Source organism: Capricornis sumatraensis, chromosome 2 (genome assembly GCF_032405125.1).
Source record: "Capricornis sumatraensis isolate serow.1 chromosome 2, serow.2, whole genome shotgun sequence".
In the NCBI taxonomy this organism is placed as follows: Eukaryota; Metazoa; Chordata; class Mammalia; order Artiodactyla; family Bovidae; genus Capricornis; species Capricornis sumatraensis.
The window spans coordinates 102,056,891-102,080,601 of NC_091070.1; the positions used below are offsets into that span (position 1 = coordinate 102,056,891).

The 23,711-nt window shown below is 48.7% G+C and overlaps 1 protein-coding gene across 1 annotated transcript; it reads left to right on the plus strand.

Moving 5' to 3' along the window:
- The first annotated feature begins 1,167 nt into the window (after positions 1-1,167).
- GPR161 (G protein-coupled receptor 161) lies at positions 1,168-23,651 on the plus strand. Its single transcript, XM_068966124.1, has 5 exons — positions 1,168-1,580; positions 11,530-12,254; positions 18,615-18,719; positions 21,221-21,340; positions 23,386-23,651. The coding sequence occupies exons 1-5, from the start codon at positions 1,207-1,209 to the stop codon at positions 23,649-23,651; spliced, it is 1,590 nt and encodes a 529-aa protein (XP_068822225.1). The 5' UTR covers positions 1,168-1,206.
- Positions 23,652-23,711: the final 60 nt, after the last annotated feature.

A 23,711-nucleotide genomic window follows, 5' to 3' on the forward strand; every position in this document is an offset into this window, starting at 1 on the left:
GTGACCTATGAATGAGGCTTGCTGTGAAGGGAGACTTTTTAAACTGACCTTTCGGGCTGCTGGGAAGGGGGAGGACTGCCTTCCTTACCTGCCAGCTCCCTGTGGCCAAAGGTGTCTGGACAGAGGGTTCTGGTCAAGCGGAGACCGTGGGCCGCTGCTGTGTAGGCAGTCTAGGCACCAGGGTTCTTGCTGTCTGGCTCGTGGAAAGTGATCTTTCCTTCCCTTCTGGTGTCTTCTCTTTGTCAGGAATAAAAGCAGGTGGGGAAAATGATCTGTGGGATTTTTTGGCTGATTAAAGTAGATGAAAATTTTGGAGAAACATTTGTCTGTAGGATTTGATGTTAAAATATGTCAACCTTGAGATTTTACCGAAATCTGAGCCAGCATCCTGAGAGCAGGGACTGCCCCTTGTCGAGAATGGTATTTGTGGGCAAAGACCTCAAACTCTTATCCTCTTATCCATGTATCTTTATTGTTGGCTCCTTGCCCTTTATCCCCACCACTGATGAGAACAGCAGCAATGTCTCGGTATGAACTGTGCTTGTTAAATCCCTGCTTAAAGACCGCAGACTAATCCCTATGATAATTTTATTGTCCAACTTTAATGGGCACAGGAATCAAACCAGGAGTGGGATTAACACACAGGTTCTGATTTGGTAATTCAGAGGTGGGCCTGAGATTCTGCATCTCTAGTAAGCACCAGATAATGTTGATGCTGCTGGTTCAGGGTCCACACTGCATTGCAGGGGTCCAGAAGCAATAGTCTACATAAACCACGTGGACTGAGTCAGGATCACCTGTCCCGTGCTTGTCTAAAATGCAGGCTCCTAGGCTGTACCTCTTTCTCTGGGACTAGACTCTTTAGTGGGGGAGCCCAAGAATCAGCTCTTTGAGCTGGTACTGCAGGAGATTCTTGAGTACACTAAACGTTTTTAACCGCTGGTCCTGGGGAGAGTGGATACGAGGTTTTAGACTGGGGGAATGCATTGTTCCAGGGGATACAGTGAGTCACATTAAGAGTTGGTTGTAGGAAACTGGCTGCCTCTGTAGAGCTTGCATGACGACAACTGACGAGGATCCGGGGGGCCTTGGCTTCCCTCTGTAAAGTGCACATGCTGTGGTTTGATGACTCCTCTTCTGCCCCCGGGGCTTGTCTTTCCAGTCGTCCAGCATGCTCTGCCCACCCCCTGCTGAGGTACACTGACCATGAGCCTCAACTCCTCCCTCGGCCACAGGAAGGAGCTGAGTAACCTCACCGAGGAGGCCAGTGACCAAGGGGGCGGCGTCGTCACAGAGTTCATCGCCATCGTCATCATCACCGTTTTTGTCTGCCTGGGCAACCTGGTCATCGTGATCACCTTGTACAGGAAGTCCTATCTCCTTACCCTCAGCAACAAGTTTGTCTTCAGCCTGACCCTATCCAACTTCCTGCTGTCTGTACTGGTGCTGCCTTTCGTGGTGACCAGCTCCATTCGGAAGGAATGGATCTTCGGTGTGGTCTGGTGCAATTTCTCAGCCCTCCTCTACCTGCTCATCAGCTCAGCCAGCATGCTCACCCTTGGGATCATCGCTGTCGACCGGTAAGCTTGCCTCACAGAGAACTGAAGGATTTAGGAGTATGGGCCAAGGGGGATCCTCAGAGATCATGCCTTCCAAGCTGCTTCAGTTCCTATGGAGGGTGCCAGGGGCTGTGCTGGAGAGGGTAAGAAAGCAGAGTTTTTCCTCTTCTTTCATCCCCTCAACCAAAGCACCTCTGATTTTATCTGATCTAGCTTGCATATAGTTTTATTTTTTAAAAGAAGTTCCAATACTTAAAAAAGTTCTGGAAACCTCTGCTTTTCAGCTGATAGATGAGACAGAAACTGAGGAAGGTGGCGTGGCAAAGGAGGCCCCAAATCGGTTCTTCCCCAAAGTGCTGCCTGCTTTCTTCAGCTCAGGTTGGGCCAGAGCTGCACCAGGGCAGCCTCAAGAGGAAATATCCTCCATCCTCTGCAGTGCCGGGGCCTGTCCTAGATGGAAATGAGAGCAGGGGAGGGAAGACAACTGAGGGAATAAAGACAGTGCTACCCAGGAGAAACAGTGAAAATCTGAGCTTTCCCTTCCTGTGGCATGGATGGCTCTAAAAGCAAGAAACAGCCCTAGGCTCTACCTAGAAGGTTCTTCCAGATAGTAAGTTGGGCTGTCAGATTTGGTTGTGCAAGTCCTACAGGGTTTGATAACAAGTTTCCAACCCATAGAGTCATCATCTTTCTTAGGATTTTGCCACTGGGCACTTTGTTCATCCCAGGCAAGGGTTCAACTGCACAGAAACACGGAGGGGAGATTCAGATTCTGTTTGATTTACAGAATTGGGGCTAGAGCTAGCAGTGGAGTCAGGGGAAACACAGAGGTTGCTCACCAGGGCTGTCATCACTGGGTAACCCAAGTCCCCTGGCTCCCTTAGAATCATCAGGTTTTGAACCAATAAGTGGTGCCTGGATGGTCCACCCAAGGTGCAGGCCTCCACTAGGCCCAAGGCCAGACTTCTGCTGGTTCTCTGTAACTGCAGGGGTTAGAATGAAGGAAGCCATCAGGTGCCTTCTCCAAGTATGTTCTTTCCCCACCAACAATAAAAATAATACTGAAAATATAAAGAGCAAAATAAGACATACCATGCAGAGTTGTATATACATTCTATGCAGAGTACCAAAGAATAGCAAGGAGAGATAAGAAAGCCTTCTTAAGTGAACAGTGCAAAAAGTCGAGGAAAACAATAGAATGGGAAAGACTAGAGATCTCTTCAAGAAAATTAGAGATAACAAGAGAACATTTCCTGCAAAGATGGGCACAATAAAGGATAGAAATAATATGGACCTAACAGAAGCAGAAGATAAGAAAAGGTGGCAGGAATACATAGAAGAACTATACAAAAAGTCTTAATGACCTAGATAACCACGATGGTGTAATCACTTTCCTAGAGCCAGACATCCTGGAGTTTGAAGTCAAGAGGGCCTTAGGAAGCACTACAAACAAAGCTAGTGGAGGTGATGGAATTCCAGCTGACCGATTTTAAAACCCAAAAGATGATGCTGTGAAAGTGCTGCACTCAATATGCCAGCAAATTTGGAAAATTCAGCAGTGGCCACAGGACTGGAAAAGGTCAGTTTTCATTCCAATCGCAAAGAAGGGCAATACCAAAGAATGTTCAAACTACCACACAGTTGTACTCATTTCACATGCTAGCAAGGTAATACTCAAAATCCTTCAAGCTAGGCTTTAACAGTATGTGAACTGACAGTTTCCATATGTACAAGCTGGATTTAGAAAAAGTAGAGGAACCAGAGATTAAATTGCCAACATCTGTTGGATCATAGAAAAAGCAAGAGAATTCCAGAAAAACATCTACTTCTGCTTCATTAACTATGCTAAAGCCTTTCACTGGGTGGATCACAACAAACTGAGGGAAATTCTTAAGGAGATGGGAATACCAGACTACCTTACTACCTGCCTCCTGAGAGACCTGTATGCAGGTCAGGAAGCAACAGTTAGAACTGGACATGGAATGATGGACCGGTTCAAAACTGGAAAAGGAATATGTCAAGGCTGTATATTGCACTCTGCTTATTTAACTTTTATGCAGAGCACATCATGCGAAATTCCAGGCTGGATGAAGCTTGAGCTGGAATCAGTATTGCCAGAAGAAATACCAATAACCACAGATATGCAGATGACACCATCCTAATGACAGAAAGTGAAGAGGAACTAAAGAACCTCTTGATGAAAGTGAAAGAGGAGAGTGAAAAAGCTGGCTTAAAACTCACCATTCAAAAAACTAAGGTCATGGCATCTAGTCCCGTCACTACACGGCAAATAGATGGGTAAAAAGTCGAAACAGTGACAGACTTTATTTTCTTGGACTCCAAAATGACTGTGGGTTGTGTCTCCAGCCATGAAATTAAAAGATGCTTGCTCCTTGGAAGGAAAGCTATGACAAACCTAGATAGCATATTAAAAAGCAGAGACATGACCTTGCTGACAAAGGTCTGTATAGTCAGAGCTATGGTTTTCCTAGTAGTCATGTATGGCTGTGACAGTAAAGAAAGCTGAGTGCTGAAGAATTGATGCTTTTGAACTGTGGTGCTGGAGAAGACTCAAGGATCCCTTGGACTGCAAGGAGACCCAACCAGTCAATCCTAAAGGAAGTCAGTCCTGAATGTTCATTGGAAGGACTGATGCTGAAGCTGAAACTCCAATACTTTGGTCACCTGAAGCCTCATCGAAAGAGCTACCTCTTTGGAAAGGACCCTGATGCTCAGAAAGATTGAAGGCAGGAGGAGAAGGGGATAACAGAGGACGCGATGGTTGGATGGCATCACCGATTCAATGGACATGAGTTTGAGCAAACTCTAGGAGATTGTGCAGGACAGGGAAGCCTGGCATGCTGCAGTTTATGGGATCGCAAAGAGTCAGACACAACTGAGTGACTGAATAGCAACAAGACATATCCATAGACATAGACATATCCATAATCCTACTAATAAGCGATCAGTCAATCACTGTTTACATTTTTAGCATATTTGCCTCCAGGGATTTTTGGCTGTATGCTATAAATTTAGAAAATAGGCTCAAGGCACTGTGGTTTTGTGACCTGCTTTTTCACTTAACATGTGATTGTGAGCATTTTTCCCATGTGCAAATGTCCTTTGAGAACATGGTTACATGGTATTCCATCCTCTGGATGGACTATAGTTTATTTTTACAGTCCCCTGTTAGCTTTCTATTTTATATAATAGCACTTTTGAAGAAGACGTATGTTTGTGAAATTGTGTTTTCAAAGGAAACACACTTTCAAGATTCTTGATGTGTGAAAGGCAGGCTCCCCTTCAGAAGGCTGTATGGATCTTCACTCCAGTAGCCACTTGTCAGCATCCTAATCAAGACTGATGATCAGCATTACAGACATAAATGAGATTTTGTTGGCAGTGGGATGGAATGGGATCTCACTATTGTTTGAATTTCTATTTTTTTTTTAAATCATTACTTTTAGAATATCCATTTTTGGGTCCTGGGTCCTGTGGAAGGTGGAGTGGGGGCCAACAGCTCAAGAGCAAAGTAGGGGAATTAGTTTTCAGTGCCTCTCACAGAGCTTTGTGTACATAGATGTTCAGTAAATAGTGGCAGCTCTTCAAGGCTGTAAGCTGCTTACTTGGATCTGAGACCTAAATAAGCTAAGAGTGAAACGTTTTTTCACCAGCAAGCAAATCATGATTCTCAAATCATGTCATCCAAATGCATCAAATGAGAGAGAATTTGCCTCTTTCAATGCTTTATTCTTTGATGCTGGGAATATTTGCTGGATATCTACTTTGTGAAAGGGTCTGTACTAAATCTCCAGGTAGTAGGATACAGCAAGACTAGGATGTAGCCTCTGCCGACCAGGAGTCCCTGGGTTTTTGGCAGAGGCTTACCCACAGGTGCTGATGTGAACACAGAGCAGAAATAAGTGCTGTCACAGCTCCCACTGCCACTGCTTTAAAAAAAAAAATTTATGTATTTGGCTGTGTTGGGTCTTATTTGCTGCTTTCAAAATCTTTAGTTGTGGCACACGAACTATTTAGTTGTGGCGTGAGGACTCTTAGTGGCAGTCCAGTGGCTAAGACTCTGCCCTTCCCATGCAGGGGGCTTGGATTCAATCCCTGGTCAGGAAACTAGATCACATATCCCGCTGCTGAATCTGATGGTAGGTTCTGGAGCCCACGGGTGGGGAAAAGATGGCATTTGAGCTAAGTTCTAACCGTGAGTCAGATTGCAAGGGCCCCTTCCATTTTTCTCATACTCTTGTCTGTTTTTCTCCCACCCTACCCCCACCCACACACTGTCACATACACAAGAGCTGCATCATTAGGTTTCCTACATAAGAGACTCCATTTATTCATTTGATAAACAATTTATTGAGTACCTAATGTATGCCTGACACAGTTGGTGCTGGGAATATGCAGCTGAAGAAGCACATGGAGGATTTCACAGTGTAGGAGGAGAGACATGTGGCCAGGTAATTTCAGGACCATATGATGTATATATAATGCCAGCGTGTTTAACATACTGTGAGAACACAGAGGAAGGAGCAAGGCAGAACATGGTGAAAAAGCATGGTCTGTGTTACATAGCCGGAGATCAGAGGAAGTATACGAACAAATTGACATCACGGTCACCCCACTAGAGCTTTAATCCAGGCGCCTCAGACCCTACAACCTGGCCCCCCTGTCACTCAGGGACAGAACTATGAATTAAGAAAGGACTTCTGCCTCACTATGATAACAAGTCACCAAGGCCTGGTTGTCTTTGGAAAATAGTTCATCTCCTTCTGCAGGCACAGCAAGATGGATTTGGCCAGCACAGTGCTTTGCCCAGATCTTTGACTATAATATATTTCTATATAGTGCTATAAATTGTGATGTCTTCAAATATTTTCTTGGCAGGTGCAATTTATTTTTTATTATTGGCCACTTGTGTGGCTGAAAGTACAAATTGACTGGACTGGCTAATTGATCTTTTCATATAAATGATTGCCATCTGATCAGGATTTCAAATACCCCTTCTAACACCCCTGGATGTTAGTAGTTTTGGAGGTTGCACATTTGCCTTTTATGTAGGAAACCTAATGATGCGGCTCTTGTGTATATGACAGTGTGTGTGGGGAGTAGGGTGAGAGAGAAAAAAGAGAGCGTGAAAAAGGGAGAAAGAGGTGGAGGGGCAGGGAGTGAGAGGGAGAGAGGGAAACCGGCAAGAGGAGGTGGTGGGAAAAGACAGGTGAAGAGAGAGGAGTGAGAGAGGATGGGGAGAAGAAAGAGATGGGGGCAACGTAAGAAGGCCAAAGAAAACAAGGGTAAGGGGCATGCACTCAACTGAAATGTTGTTAGTCGCGAGCCAGGCACTACACCCTGCTGTTAACATTTATCCCAGCTAATCTTCAACAACTCTACCAGACTCCCTTTGCAGATGAGCAAAGTGCAGTTTTGCAAACTGGCCCAAGTCCTCATGGCTATTAAGTGACTTGTCCAGTTCCAAGGTGCCAGAGGTTGGGCTCTTAACCATTAATACAGTATGCAATCAATTGTCCATCATCTCTTCCAACCAGTATATTTAGTTCAAGGTTTGTCAGTCTCAGCTCGGTTGACACGTCGCACCAGATAATTCTTTGTTGTGACAAACTGTTCTGTGTAGGGTGTTGAGGGGAACCCCTGGCCTCTGCTCAGTAAATGCCAGTAACACCTCCAGGTTGTGACAACCCCCATCGTCTCCAGACATTGACATGTCCTCAGTTAGGAACCCTACGAACCGTACCTAAAGAAATCCATGAGCCTGGTTGGCAGATGAGCCAAAAAAGTCCATCCTGTAGCTCCATGATGAGAGAGCAAAGGCAGAGCATGAAAAGAATAGTTGGCTGGGGTGAAATTCACCGTTGAGATGTCAGTGTCCTAAACCTGCAGTGTGGATGCAGACCCAGGTGGGGAGCATCATTCGACCTGGGAAGATTTTCCCTATGAATAAGCCCAATGTGGTCACCTCTGGCTTAGCCTTGAAGTTGTCAGGGTTTAAGGTCCTGTTAGGATATTCATGTTTTCATTCTGGACTGGAGTGAATGAAACTTCAGTTCTAAAACAGTATTTTAAAAGAAAGTAACTAGCATTGTGGGATGGTTACTTACAGTGCTATCAGGAGACTTTTCAACATAATACAACGTGTTCACTCCAAGGTAGCTGTAGTTGGCTTAGATTTTGTCTGTGTTTTTAGTGAAGCCATCTTATAAAAACAGGGGTTATTTTCTAAGTGATTGGTCTAGTTGTAAGAGAGCTAAGCATTGGACCCCTATGGTCATTACAACTTTTGAGTTACACATGACATCACAAAAGCCTCTTTTGGGACCAAGACTGGTGCTTGGGCTCATGTCTAAAGATGCGTTGTTGGAGAAAAGATAGAGCATTTCAGAAGACAGTTAAGAGTATGAGAAACAAAGGAAAAAACCCTCCATTTTGGCCTATATTAACCTGCAGAGTATAGGGAGTTGCCTTTGTTCTATATTTTCCTTTGAGCTTGCAAACTAGGCCTAAATGAAGCTTAAGTTTAAAAAATGAAGTTTCAAATCAGTGAAACCCATTTTTTGTGTGTTTGTGGACAGATGTTGGCATGTTTACATCTTGATGAAGGTGTAGTAGGTTTGTGCATTTCAATGTATATAAATTTTGCCCCCCCCAACCTTAAAACCAAAGCAGCCCCTGGAGGGTGTGGGTCTATACAGGCATCACTGTGGCCTTTCAAGGGCTCTTCTGATTCTAGGGGACTGACCCCTCAGGAGCCAGCACCAACCCCCTGCCTGGGCACCCTGAGGGGCCTCTGGGATTCAGCTGGGAGAAATCGTTGGTACATCCTAGTGGAATTGCTCATGCTCCACACTCTAGATGGTCTGTGATACAAAGACATTTTACCATTGAATAATAATCCTGACTGGTGTTGACAACAGCCAGAGGACATGTTCAGAGGGCAGTCTATTAATTGTAATGATTTTTATGACTGGTTGAACAGGGTTCATCTGAGGAGCCCGGGACAGCTCACATTCCTCAGGCCTGGCCTCCCACACTCAGGTATTGCCCCTGAAGTATTGCCTGAGGTCAGAGGGCCTGCATGATTTTTACATGGGCAGAGGAAAGTAGAAATCCCTGCTTTGTTTCTTTTTTTAAAGTGAAGAAAACCTTCCTGGAAGTGCCCCCAATCCTACCCTTGCAAACTCCCCTCACATTTCATTTGCCAGATGTTGTTACACAGGTCAGTGCCTCAGCTGGTCACCTGGCAAGGGGTAGGATACCATCAGTATGGCCTGATTCATCCCCTGGTGCTCAGAAAAGCCACAGGTCCTCTGTGGTCACAGCAGTTTTGCAGGAACAGAATGAAGATTCTGTCTTCAAGAAGGAAAGGGGTTCTTCCCTAATGATCTAGGGGTTAAGAATCTGCCTTACAATGCAGGGGACGTAGGTTCAATCCTTGGCCAGGAAATGAAGACCCCACGTGCCGCGGGCAACTAAGCTCCTGTGCCATAGTTACTGAGCCCACCTACTTCAACTAGAGTCCGTGTACCATAATGAAAAATCCCGCACAACTCAGTGAAGATCCCATGTGCTGCAACTAAGACCTGACCCAGCCAAAGAATTAATTAATTTTTCAAAAAGGAGGAAGAGGGAAAGGTCAGTGGACAAAGACCCAGCTTTGTCCCTATTGCCGTTTAAAGAGAGGCCCCACCCAGCTCTTTCCCCCATTCTAGCACATCCTGTCCTTGAACCAGACTTGCATCCACAATTTATTTGAAGACTTTAACAGGATAGCAGGACCTCCCAATCTCTCTTGGAGACTACTTACTGACAACCTCTCTGTCTTAGTGTTAAGACCTGATTCCCATCCTAAGTGTTTCCCATTTTACAGATGAAGGAACTGAAGCTCTGAGAGGTGAGATAACTCCCAGGGACACACAGCTAGTAGACAGCAGAATCACCATCTGAACCCAGGAATTTCAACTCTAAAGGCATGCTTCTTTCATGTGGCTTCAGGGCCTTTGCACGATGCAAACCCAGATGTCAGCGTGACAGGACTTGCTTTACCATAGCCGGCATGCAGAGTTTCTGTGATCGATCCCGTAATTACAGTCTTCTCTCCTCAGGTCTCACACTCAGAAGCACTCTTTCCAGGCTAGACCTTGGCAGGGCCTCGAGGCTTGAGACCGGCAGCCTGTCTTGCCACTGATTATACAGTCTACACAGAGGTGTCGACTGAGGCAGCGGCTCCTCCACGGAAGTTTATCTAGGCAGCTGGTGGCATTCAGACTGTGGCCCCTGTTGCTGAGCTGCTAGTGCCTAGGGGTGACTTAGGAAGGTCCTGGTGGAAAAAGTGGCTTCACAGGCCATGTGTGGCCATTTCCTGTGGTCCTGCCTATACCAGGTGGCGTCAGTGTGGTCACCCCTGCCCCTCCACACGGTGCCTCATGCAGAAGCCCCATCAATAAACAGCATTTGTTTTGGATAAAAAGAGTCAGGAGGGTGGTGATCTACTTTCAACCCCGTGGTCTTAATACTCCCACTCATCCCGGTTAAAGCATCAGTACTCAGCCGGACAGCGAGGCTTAGTGCTCCCCAGCCCCCTGGCTCCTTGTCTCCCTGCTCCGCCTTCACTCCTTGCCTGCCTGGTTGAGCTACCAGCAGCCTCCCTGTTGAGCCGGTGCATGCGTGCAAAGTCGCCTCAGTCATGTCTGACTCTCTGTGACCCCATGGACGGAGGCCTGCCAGGCTCCTCTCTCCATGGCAAAACTACATGTCATTCTCTCGTCCAAGGAATCTTCCTGACCCAGGGATCAAACCCACATCTCTTATGTCTCTTGCATTGACAGGCGGTGCTCATGTGCATCTCTGCACCTGGCCAAGGCTCGCCTCTTCTGCTCCTGGACCAGTGCCTCTGATCGCTTAAGACCTGTGTTTATGTGCCATCTCCTCCAAGAAGTCTGCCCTTATTCTGCACTCTGGACCCAAGGCCCCATCAGTATGAATCAGTAACTCTCTAGGCCTCCCTCCTTCACAGAGCTAAGGGATTAGCAACCACCCCTGGTCTGTGGATTCCAGAACAAGAGGATTTGCAGGAAATTGCTGCCTTGTGCGTTGGGGACTATAGAGTCAGGTTGCCCGGATTTTTATCTTGTTTCTTCCTCTTCCTTATCTGGGACAGATTATCCTTTCGGGTCCTGAACTGTAAGATGAAGATAACGGTACTGTCTAGCACAAACATTTGTGAGGATTAAATGTAGCCCTTTCCACTCCAGAGCCTCATACTCTGCTTCTGTGCCTATCTCCCTCTGCGTCTTTTTACCTGTATTTCCAGTGCATAGCCAGGAGGAAAATGGCAACCCACTCCAGTATTCTTGCCTGGAGAATCCCATGGACAGAGGAGCTTAATAGGCTCTGCTCCACGGGGTCACAGAGAGTCAGACACAACTTAGAAAGTGAGCACACACACACCAGTGCATAGCACAAGGCTTGGCATGTGGCAGGCCTTCAGTTTGTTGAATGAATGAACCCCATAATGCTTAGAAGTTATTCTGGTTTCTGAGAACCCTCTGAAAACTGATCTAAAAGGATTAATGTTAGAAACACAAAAGTGATTTGCTTTGAGGCATGACTCCTTAGAACTCCTGCAGATGCCTCATGACTAGCCACACCCCCAAAATGAATGGGCTTGCGTGGCGGCTTGGAGGCAGGGCTGCCTGAGCTCTATGTCCTTCCTGGCACACAGTCATTCTCTGATGAAGAGTCCCACGGGGCTGCCTGATGTGGCCAGTCTGTGACTTGTCCAGGGGAGTTGGGAGAAGGTGCTACTTTTAGAAGTATTCACCCTGTGGCTGACTGGAGTGAGAGAAATCCAACAAACTCCCTACCTAGGAAAGCAGTGCGCATCCATCCTGGTGTGTTTCTCCTCTGTTTTGCCTCTTCTCACCTCCCTCCATCCCTTTTCCAGCTACTATGCTGTCCTGTATCCCATGGCGTACCCGATGAAGATCACAGGCAACCGGGCTGTGATGGTGCTTGCCTACATCTGGCTTCACTCCCTCATCGGCTGCCTGCCACCTCTGTTTGGCTGGTCATCGGTGGAGTTTGACGAGTTCAAGTGGATGTGTGTGGCCGCGTGGCACCGGGAGCCTGGCTATACCGCGTTCTGGCAGATCTGGTGTGCCCTGCTCCCCTTCTTGGTCATGTTGGTGTGCTATGGCTTCATCTTCCGAGTGGCCAGGATCAAAGCACGCAAGGTACACTGTGGCGCTGTGGTCACTGTGGAGGTGGGCGTGCAGAGGACTGGGAGGAAGAACTCCAGCACCTCTACCTCCTCCTCGGGCAGCAGGAAGAGCACCTTGCAGGGCGTGGTCTATTCAGCCAACCAGTGCAAAGCCCTCATCACCATCCTGGTGGTCATCGGTGCCTTCATGGTCACCTGGGGCCCCTACATGGTTGTCATCACCTCTGAGGCCCTCTGGGGGAAGAACTGTGTCTCCCCAACCCTGGAGACCTGGGCCACTTGGCTGTCCTTTACCAGCGCCATCTGCCACCCTCTGATCTATGGACTCTGGAACAAGACGGTGCGCAAGGAACTCCTGGGCATGTGCTTTGGGGATCGGTATTACCGGGAACCATTTGTACAGCGGCAGAGGACGTCTAGGCTCTTCAGCATTTCCAATAGGATCACAGGTAACTTGGAAACTTGTCAGCAAAGGGATGCCCCCTCTCCCATAGGTGTAGCCTATGGTCCTCTTGGACACTCTGGCAGGTTGATGGGTGAGGTCTCAGACTGACTGCAGCCTCGGAGCTTAAAGCACAGGTTTCCTTTGGGGAAGGAGCATCCCAGTGATTCCCAAGCAGATTTCCCAAGCTGGGCAGGGCAGAGGACACGAGTTCTGTGACCCCAGCCATGACCCACTGGCCTGGAAAATACAGTTAGTTCTATCTAGAAAAAAAAGAATTCCAGCGTTGAACTAGGCTACCTTCTTTGAGTGTTCCTTGAAGCAGAGTCCTTTTGGAAGTGCTCCTTTCCCTCCTCGGCTGCTCCTACTGGACATACTCCCGCTTGAGCCCTTTCCTCACAGGAAGCCCTTTCCCTACTGGACCGTCCCTAGGAATTCAGGATGTCTTCAGGGCAAGCCTCTACTCTGTCACTGAAATGTTGCTATCTGATATGTGTTAAAGCTGCTCCTCCATCTGATAATTGATTTCAGAGCTAAGTTTCTGGACACAATCCCATGCCCTTTGATGAGATCCAAAGGAATTACTCTAGTTGGGATAAATTTTTTTAAGCTTTTTTCTTTTGAGATAATTTTAGACTCAGTGAAGATTTGGAAAGAGAATTCCCATCCCCTCAGCTTCTCCTTATGCTAACATCTTGCCTAACCATAGCACCATGAGTGCGTGGCTATTAACAACTACAAGCTTGACTCAGATTTCATCTATATTCCCAGTGATATCCTTCTTCTGTTCCAGGATCCAGTTCAGGATCCCATGTTGTATTCAGTCATGACATCTCCTTTGTCGTGTCGTCTTCAATCTTTAACAAGTCTTTGTTCTTTCCTTGTCTTCCCTGACTTGACACTTTTGTAGAGTTCTGTTCAGGGAATTTGTAGACGGCCCCTCAATCTGTGTTTAGCTGATGTGTTCTCAAGGTTACCGTTTTGGCAGGATGCTGGGCAGGTGATGTGCTCTTCCTAGTAAGCATACCAGGGGCACATAGATCTGTAGGTCTTATTACTAGCTAATCTTATTCTTGATCTCTTGGTTGATGTCTTAGCTTGGGCTGCTACAGCAAAATACCAGAGAATGCATGGCTTAAACCAAAGGCATTCATTTTTCCACAGCTCAGCAGGCTGGAGTCTGAAGTTAGAGTGGCACATGGTTGAGTTTTGGTGGGGCTTTCTCCCTGCTGTCCTCTTGCTCTGTGCTGCCGTGGTGGAGGGTTAGGAGAGAGCAAGCTCTCTGGTCTTCCCACCCTCATGACCTCTTCTAAACCTAATTATCTCCCCAAGAACCCACTGCCGAATACCATCACACTGGGAGTTCGGGCGTCGGTATAGAAATTTGGGGGAATACTTTCAGTCCATACAGTCAGGTTGATGTCTGGCAGGCTTCCCCATTGTAGATTCACTACTTTGTCCATTGTCATTAATAAGTACAGCAGAGGAGACACTTAGAGGTTATGAAAATATCCTATTTCCCCTTCAGCCTTCACCCACTGTTTGTAGCATGCATTGGTGGATCTTGCCTCCAAAGTTACCACTCTGTTGTTTGAGGGAGATTGTCACCTGGATGGGCTATCGGAAGGGAGACCCTGAGGGCACTTATCAGATCATATTAATGAAAAGAGCCACGTGGCTCAGAGTGCAGTTCCAGTCTCTTGCCAGATGACTTTGGGCAACTCACTGCTTGAGTTAATTTTTCATTTCCAGGAAATAGGCTTTCCACCTCCCCTCCCAAGAGAGTGAACATTACAGCTCTTAATTATGAGTACTCTGGAGTAGTGAGGATAGGAGATCTGTTCCATGTGGCAGCAAACCAACATCACTAATTTACCTCATGGACGAACGGAGTGTTTTTTCTTGAGAAAGGAAGAAATTCTGGGACTTTGAAAAAATTTATTTATTTTTAATTGAAGGATAATTGCTTTATAGACTTTCGTTGTTTTATGTCAAACCTCAACATATATATAGGTATACATATATGCTCTCCCTTTTTGAACCTCCCTCCTTATTTTGACCATAGGAGAAAAAAACATCTCTCGGGATCCCAGTATTTTAGTTCCTGAATTTCTCACCCCTTGCTACTGGGAAGACTGTGATTCCAAGTATGACTTCTGAGCCAGGAGGAATACATTCAGGGTTTGGTTTCATTTCACTGATTAACCTATTTGTTCAGATTTTGTAAAATCAATTATCTTCTAGGCAAAAAATAAATAAATAAACATTTTCGATCCCAATGACGTTAAGAATGAGGAAAGAGAATGGAGGAGGAGAGGGTAGATGGAATAAAAAGAAACATCTGTTTTGGGGGCCAAGATTTTCTGTGCGAGCCACTTGGGATTATCCTAGACGAGCTTGTCAGGCTGTGAGTACAGATGGGAAACACCAGCTGTGGTTGCATTGGCAAGCTCAAGGCAGTGAGCGGTCTCTTCACTGAGGGAGAAGCAGTCTTGTGGGTTGTTTTTGGGCTGAAGAGCGTTTGGGATGATGGGTTCTGAATTGTTGGTCTTCCCTTGAATCAGAGCTGGGGGCATCCCTGTTGTCTCTTCCCCAGATGTCCTGGCTTTAGGAGGTGGGCAACAGCATTGGCAAGAGTCTTTAAAAAAAAAAGGCAGAATGCAGTGCCCATTCCATCCCTGAACCCTACTCTGGTCATACCAGGAAAACCCATGGCCTTTCTGATTAGGAGGGAGAACCCTGGCCTCAACCTTGCGTCCCTGTCCTCTGGCTGAGCCAGGGCTGTGACCAGACCCTGGTCTGGCACCCTCTGCAGGCATGACTTGCATCTGCAGCAGATGCCTAAACCCCAGTGGGCTTTCCCTGCCCCAGCGTGCTTCAGGCTACCTCTCCTACACTCAGAGAAGGAACTTGCTCTCTCCTGTTAGCACAGCATTAGAAGGGTGATAAGATTCGTTCCAAAGCCAGCAAGGAAAGACTCAGAAGCCCTCTCTCGGTTGTGTTCCTCTCTATTTGCATGAGCACCTGGAAAGTTCTCACCAAAGGATTCAGTACCTGGAATTATAAACTTTCCTCACAGTGCTTGTGAGCAGGTGTAGTGGCATTCCACAAACACCTGGAGTTTTCTACTGCCCCTGAGATGCCAGGAGTTCTACATAGGCAGTCATGTTTATTAAGATTTCATATGTGGATTTTACCCATAATCCATGAGTTTTGGTTTTCTCATGCTATTAGCCCCAGACTGAAAAAGTGCATCAGTTTAGGTTTTCCCTAGGTACCACTCTCACCAGGCCACTACTTTCTGCCTGTGAAGGCTCGTTAGCAGATTACTATGGCGCTCCCTGAGGTATTGAGATCTCTGGCCTCCCTGAGGGTTGCCAGGCAGGGTCACCTCATGGTGGGTAGGTCAGCTCTGGAGTGGACATTGATTCTAGTGCTGAAAAGTGCTGCTGCTGCTGCTGCTAAGTCACTTCAGTCATGTCTGACTCTGTGCGACCCCATAGACAGCAGCCCACCAGGCTCCCCCGTCCCTGGGATTCTCCAGGCAAGAACACTGGAGTGGGTTGCCATTTCCTTCTCCAGTGCATGAAAGTGAAAAGTGAAAGTGAAGTCGCTCAGTCATGTCCAACTCTTAGCGACCCCATGGACTGCAGCCTACCAGGCTCCTCTGTCCATGGGATTTTCCAGGCAAGAATACTGGAGTGGGGTGCCATTGCCTTCTCCAGCTGAAAGGTGCACTAAATGCTGACATTTGGTCTTAGGAGTTCAGTTCAGTTGCTCAGCCGTGTCCGACTCTTTGCGACCCCATGAACTGCAGCACGCCAGGCCTCCCTGTCCGTCACCAACTCCCGGAGTTCACCCAAACTGAGTTGGTGATGCCATCCAACCATCACATCCTGTGTCATCCCCTTCTCCTTCTGCCCTCAATCTTTCCCAGCATCAGGGTTTTTTCCAATGGGTCAACTCTTCGCATCAGACGGCCAAAGTATTGGAGTTTCAGCTTCAACATGAGTCCTTCCAGTGAAGGCCGCACTACAAACCCAAAGCTGATAGGTGGCTGCAGGCGTTGGGGCCAAGATGAGGATTTCAGGAGAAAGGGCCAGCAGCTCATCTGGCAGCACTGCCACCAGGCCCGACACGCAGGCGTGGAGGGAGGCCCCTCCAGATGCCACTCCCACCTGGTGCTCGAAGCTCCTGAAACGGGATAGAGCCTTCCCAGTTATCTTGTGGAGAAAAGGACACTGGCTTCCATTTGCTAGAGGAAATGGCCCACCTCAGGGCCTTCGTGAGGTTTGGACTGGAGGGTGAGAGGCCCGGGGCCTGTGAATTTCCCCCGCTTGCTTCTCCAGGTTCCTTTCCTGAGCCACCGCGAGGGCTTCTGGTTGCTTCAGTGCCAGCTCCACCCCGGAATGGCACTCCTGCCCCTGTGGCCTCTGCAAGGCGCTCATGGCGCTCTCAGCAGCGCCAGGCTTCTGATCCAACCTCTGTCACTTGGTGCCTGTTCCTTTCTTTCTTTAAGAAATTTTTTTTCTTTTAAAAAGGTCTGGACGGGGCTCAGTCTAGTGTGTTGTTGCTTCATGTGAAGAAACTCCGGGGTGCTGCGCCCATTCTCTAGTGATAAATGCTGGATAAACAGAATAGAGTCACCACTTGGCTGCCCTGTTTCCAGAGCTCTTAGCTGAGCCACACTGGCCTGGTTCCAGTGAGTCCTCCCACTGGTGGAGACCGGGACTTGTGTTTAGCTTTCACCGCAGCCTCAGAGATGTGTCCAAAGCCCGCTGTGGCCTCAGCTGTCCCAGTTGGCAGTGGGTGTTCCCTCACAGGCCACCCTCCTCAAGCCAGGCTTCCTGCTGAGACATAGTCATATTCTGAGGCCAAGACCCTGCAGGTGGATGATCACGTTTGGAATCTTCTCTGGATCCAGCCCCCTACACCAACCCCTTGGAGAGGGGGCAGCTCCTTGCAAAAATGTTTTCCACACGTTTCATGAAAAGAGAAGCTCTGTCTGCATGGGCTGCCCACCCCAAACCCCACTATCTCTTCCTTGGCTCTGAAAGAGGAGAGTCACCTTGTTCCCTTGAAGAACTCTGATGACAGCATAGGCTGAGGCCTCTCCTGTCTGTAAGCGTGCTGTGGGGAGACTCAGGTGGTCTGCCGTGGCAGGTCCTTCCTGGCGGGGAGGTCTTTCTCAGGAGATGGGAGGAGTCTGACTTTCTGTGCTGGTTTTTTAATTGCTGGGAGCGCCTTTTGTTATCTCCATGGTCCTTGCAGCCTCCAGCTCTTTTGTTCATAGATTCATTATTGTCTTAATTTTCTGAGGACACCTAATTGGAGTTTTGTTTTCTTAAGACAAACTCCCTGCATCCCCAGACAACTCCCTGCGTTGTCTCCTGCGGATCCTTTTTTTATTCCTTCCTTTTTTGTTCCCCCTTCTCTGTGAGTGCTTTTCCTTAAATGTCTCCTGTTCTCCACTGTCCCTCATGGTTAATAAGGCAGCCCTGGAAAGGGATCGGGAAACCCCGGGCAGTGGAGCAGATGGCACGTACACTGAGGGCTGGAGGGGCTGGGCCGTTTTACAGGGTGCCCCGCTCTTGGGGTCTGTGGGGCTTTTCTCTCTGACGGGTTGGATTTCCCTGGGGACGAGATCTCTGGCCTCCTGCCCAGGTTGAGTAAGGCAGTGGGGTGGGGGTCCCACTGTTAACTAGGCAGCCTCTCATTGTTCCCTCCGTTTGGCCACGTTGCCATGTGCCTGGTGTCACTAAGGCCAGAGTCCCCCAGTTCACTCTGTCTGCTCTCCTGCCAGCATGGGGGGCAGGTGCCTGGAGCCTGAGTTGGGACTAGCCATAGAGGGGACCCCCTGCTTCCTGTAGAGTCTTTCCACTGAACCCTGCCTGCCCTGAGACTCCGGGCCTTCAGTCCTTAAGCTTCTGGGGGTCTCCTTCCAGGCTTCCCCTGTTGCCAGCCTCAGCCCTTTCTTGGGTCAGTGTCATTGCCCACCCCCTACCTTCCAACGTACAAACATCCTCTCTGCTTGGGGGTTTCAGCCTCTTCTGAAAAAACTACCTCCTGGTCTTCGGGTAGGCTTGGAAGTTAAAGGAGCGCCCGCATGCTGTGTCATGGGAAGATCTCCCGGGACTGCTCACTGTTTTCTCTCCCACCCGCCTTGTTGGTGTTTGACCTTTGTCACGAGCTCTTCCCCTCTGGCAGGACCCAGTGAATGCTGTCACAGACTCCCTGGGATGAGAACAAGGGGTGAAGTCGGGGAAAGGCCGCCAAGAGCTTGGGGTCTTCAGTGAACGCAGAGCACCCTCTGCAGGGAGGACAGGAGAGAGGGATGTGTGTGGTCAATGCCGACCTTGCTTTGCAGACCTGGGCCTGTCCCCACACCTCACGGCCCTCATGGCAGGCGAGCAACCCCTGGGGAACAGCAGCAGCACCGGAGACACTGGCTTCAGCTGCTCTCAGGACTCAGGTAAGCGTCTCGCCTGCTGCATTTCCCCGGTTCCAGGTAGGAGCATGTGGGCGGGCGGAACGCCTCCCAGGGTGCACGGGGTGAGAGTCAAGGGTCTGGGTTTCCAGTCATGGCTTTTTGCTTTTCTGCACCTCTGTGCCCCAGTTTCTTCCTCTGTATAATGGGAATCTCAGCTCCTGTTCTCTCTGCCAGGCAGGGTTGTTGTGAGATTCAAATTGAGTGAAAGCTTTCAAAGTTAAAATGCCAGATGATCATGAAGTGTTATGTGAGTTATAATAACCCCCAGCCAGGGCAGGCTCCAGAGTCCACCTGCCTGGTTTTCAGTCTTGAATTGGCTTTTTGAGAGCTGTGTTATCTCAGACAAGCTATTCAATTTTTTCTAAACTTTTGAGGCTCCCCATTTGCCCCAGAACTTGGCACTGTCCCTCTATCCCTTGTCATGTCTTTACATGCCCTGAGATCTACCTGTGGGGAACTTGATCTCTCTGATGAAACGTATCTCCATCAATATCCTCCAGACCCACCCTTCAGCTGCTGCCCAGGGGATGGTGCCAGCCCAGGGCTCTTCCCCTCAGCACTGGACTTTGTGAGATCACAGTCTGCTGCTGTGTTCCCCAGCACATACCTGGGGCGCTGCACGAGGTGAGAGGCTCACGGCGGGGAGGGGCCGTGTCCCTCTGTCTGTCATTCACAGAGCTGATGAAGCACCACCTCCCAGGGTGGCATCTGTCCACGTGCTGGGCATGAACCCAGGGTTCTACAGCCCGGACCTCAACACAGCAGGCTAGCCATATTTCCCTCCCTGCTCTTCCATCTCCCCAACAGGAACCTTTTGGAAACTCCTCTCTGCTTTGATCTGTGTTTCCTCATCTGAGCCTGTATCGCGGAATTTTAGGGTAAAGGGCCACGGGCAGGGACCCAGACCAGGCCTCCTGTCTTGGAGCATTTCCCCTGGAGGTAGAACATTCCCTGAAAATGCGCCCCCACTGGCAGCCCAGAGGGTTAAACAACTGGTCACAGCCTCCCTTGTAGACCAAAGTCCCTCTTGTAACTTGAAGGAGAGGAAGGTCGCTGTTGCTCCTCAGGCCCTCTTCAACCTCTTCTCAGACAACCAGTAGGGATCCAGAGGCAGGGACATTTATTCACTAAACAGATATTTACTTGGCAAGCCCCTGCCTTGAGCAGATACTGCCCTATGTTCTAGAGATGTGCTGGTGAATGGCCCTCTTGCGGCTTTAAATAGGCAAATTGTGTGGGTGCAAATGATACCTCAGTAGTTCTGCTATTTAAAAAGGTCATAACAGTGATGAGCGCTGTGGGAGGGGAAGCCGAGTGCCGTGAGGACACAGAGCGGACAGGTATGTGTCCCTGCTCGGGGGAGAGCACTTGGGGATGGGCGCGTGAGCAAAGTCTCTCTGGGGGAGTGATGTTAAAACCTCTAGAGTGAATAGGAGGCGACCAGCCGAAAAGGAGTAAGGGAGCATGTAGTCAGAAGGAAGAGCTTGGGTTCTGGGATCACGCAGACTGGAATGTGAGCTTCAGCCTCCCTGCTCTTAGCCGCATGGACTAGGCAGCTGCTGTGCTCCAGGAACTGCGTCACAGCCTCACAGGCCCCAGCCTATAGTTCTCATGGCAATTCTATGAGGTAGACAGAATCATCCCCATTTCATACACCTTGGAGGCTGCTGAGGGACTAAGCAACCTGAGATCTGTCCACCTCGGGAGCCCGTGTGCGGAACCACCATATTGTGAAGTCCGCCAGAGGAGCCCATCTGTGCAGCTTGTTCTGGGAGGACATGTGGAGCTCCCGGCTCTGCTTTCTTCCTAATGTGCTGAGCACCAGGCTTTGAAGGGTTGAAAGCTGGAGACTAAGACAGAGGAGGGCTGGTCCCAACATCTGCCCCAGTGTGGGGTCAGGGTTCTGCTCAGCCCTGCTCCCCTCCCCAGCCCTCCCCACCTGTCTACCCAGGTCCAATAGAGCTTCCTTCCTCTCTGCCTTCCCCCTACTTTTTGAGGGGCATATTTTTCAATCCCTTTTTGATCCCTAAAGAACTTTACACATTCAGCATTTATATGTTTATTTAGCCCAGCATATTTTAACTAGAATGATAGAAATTCAAACTGTAAGAAAAACCACTCTGAACAGAAAGCCCTTTCATAATACCTCCCTCCTCCACTCAGCCTGACTCCCCTTCCCCAGTCCAGGTCTGGCTGACTCAGCACTTCTGAGGATGTTAGTTCTGGCTGTAACCCATCCACTTGGATAACATTGCTGTTTTTGGTGTGCCTGAAAAGCAGCCCCAGTGGCTGGCTGCAAACTCCCTGAAATGGGACGAGAGACACTGTGTGTCCTGGACAAAGCTGCAAGGCAGTTGGATGCGCCTGGTTGTGGGTTGGAATAAATGGGAGAGGAATGCAAGGGATGTTTAGAGAGAGTGGGAAAGAACATGAGAGGACTTGGTTTTGCCAATTAGAGGTGCACAGTTTGCCCTTGGTTTTAGGAACAGATGTCATGCTGCTTGAAGACTACACATCGGATGACAACCCTCTCTCCCATGGCACGTGCCCACCCAAGAGGAGGAGCTCAGTGACATTTGAAGATGAAGTGGAACAAATCAAAGGTTTGGTTTCTGTGGCTGATGGCTTCAGGGAAATGGGGAAGTGAAAGATCTTAGGAAACTTCCTCAGCTGAGCCTGCCCCCACACCCAGCACACTAGGGGTTCCACCTTTGCCCATTTCCAAGTCACTCCTGACCTGACCTCTCTCACCTGAGTCCTTAGGCTTCTAACTCTCAGAGCAAACAGGGTCTAAGGCTGGGCAAGCAGTGGGCTACACAGACATGCACACTCACACACACACACACACATACACACAGCTGATTCCCATGTCCTCCCTCAGGAAGTTACCTGACTAGATACACCAGTTTCCGGGCCTCCAAAGTTTCTTTCCTTTATGGATGCTGTGTGTCTATGAATCTGAACTTGGCCTCTCTGAGCCTCAGCTTCCATGTGTGGAAGATGAAAATAACGGCCCAATAAGTGCTCCAACTTCACGACAGGGGAAGCTGCCACCTCCGTGGTCTTGCCCTCTTGAGGGTGCTGGGGCACTTGGGTCCTGTGAGAGGAATGAGTTCTGCTATAATCCAGCTCTTGCATTTTTGGCTCCACCTGTTCTGAATTCAACCCTCAGCACTCTAGTTGCCTCTGGAACCTGGGGTCTAGTTTCCCTTCCAGATTTTCTGACTAGAAGTGCCCTCCAGGCTGCCCACAGATGGAAGAATCTCTTTTCCTCTGAATGAGATGTGATGGAGGGGTCTGGGACTTTGATGTAATTTCTTCAGAAATGCTATGAAAATAAATACCGGCCATACCAGAGTTTACGTTCATAATTCATCCTATCTTTTCTACCACTCCTCACCCCGATTCCAGATGAATGGAAGGGCTCGTGATGGATGTCAAGGAGGCAGACATCAAATCGTCTGTTTTATGGGGAAAGTAGATTCAAGAACAGAGCTTGGATTAGCAGCCTCATGAGTCTTATGTTACTCCCAAATTAAAAAAAAATAAAATAATGGATTGAAGCCTTCCCCAATCCACCCAGCCCACATATGGCCAAGCTAGCTCCATCAGCCTCCATGTAGGAGGACGGCATACCGAAGGCACTCTTCTTTGCAGACAGGACGAGGAGCAGGCACTTTTAAGACCACATCAGTCCTCCCGGGAGCGAGTGGCAGGGCAGGGAGAGGTCACGTGTTCCTCCCTTCTTCTCCTCTTGGAGTGTGGTGTGGAAGTTGCCTACTCCAAGCAACATGAGGATTAGGGGATAAGCTGTTCCCTCCAAAATGTCAGGAGGAAAACAGGCAGTGAAGTTAAAAGCCATCAGGATGTGAAATTGAAGGCCCCCCCCTCCCCCCTACCTGTTCACTGAAGTTGTCAGGGATCTTAGTCCCGGGGGAAAGGGCACCTGACTTCTAATGTCCTTCAAACCCTGAGGTTCTCTATGGCTCTGAGGAATGTCTGAGCGGGTGTGGAAAGGCCAGAGGCAACATTCAGGCTTGTGGAAGTTATAGGCAAAACCGCTACACATTCCAGGGAGCTGAAAGACCAGAGAACTCCTTTACAGATGTAAATTAAGTGAAATCACTCAGTCGTGTACAACTCTTTGGGACTAACTACACAGTCCGTGGAATTCCCCACAGAATACTGGAGTGGGTAGCCTTTCCCTTCTCTAGGGGATCTTCCCAACCCAGGGATCAAACCCAGGTCTCCTGCATTGCAGGCAGATTACCAACTGAGCCACCAGGCAGATTCTTTACCAATTGAGCTATCAAGGAAGCCCAATAGAAAGTATTTATCAAGCCTTTCCTATGAGCCAGACCTAAGCTAAAGCACCTTAGGAAGAACTGTTTAATTAACACAAGAAACCTATGACATAAGGAGTGTGCCATGATCTCTTTACAGATTAGGAAACTGAAATTAGATTAAATGACTTCAAGATTTCTCAAATAGTAAGTAGGGAATTGTCACCTAGGGACTCTAAACTCCAGAACCCACAGCCTTCAGCTGTTTGTCTCCCCTTCCCAGGTCAGTAAAGCAACAGCAGGCCAGTCCTGGGGAGCCGTCTATCCTGGCCCCTCACTAACCTTCTTTCTGCCTTCTCTCTTAGAGGCTGCCAAGAACCCTATTCTTCACGTGAAAGCTGATGTGCACAAGTCCTTGGACAGTTACGCAACCAGCTTGGCCAAAGCCATAGAGGCTGAAGCCAAAATCAACTTATTTGGGGAGGAGGCTTTGCCTGGGGTCTTGCTTACAGCTCGGACTGTCCCTGGAATTGGCTTTGGGGGCCGCCGCGGCAGCAGAACTCTCGCAGGTCAGAGGCTGCAGCTTCAGAGCATTGAAGAGGGGGATGTTTTAGCTGCAGAGCAGAGATGAGGGTGGACGCCTGTTACCATCTGTGCCAGGGCCCCGGGAGCAACATCTGATACGCAGTCA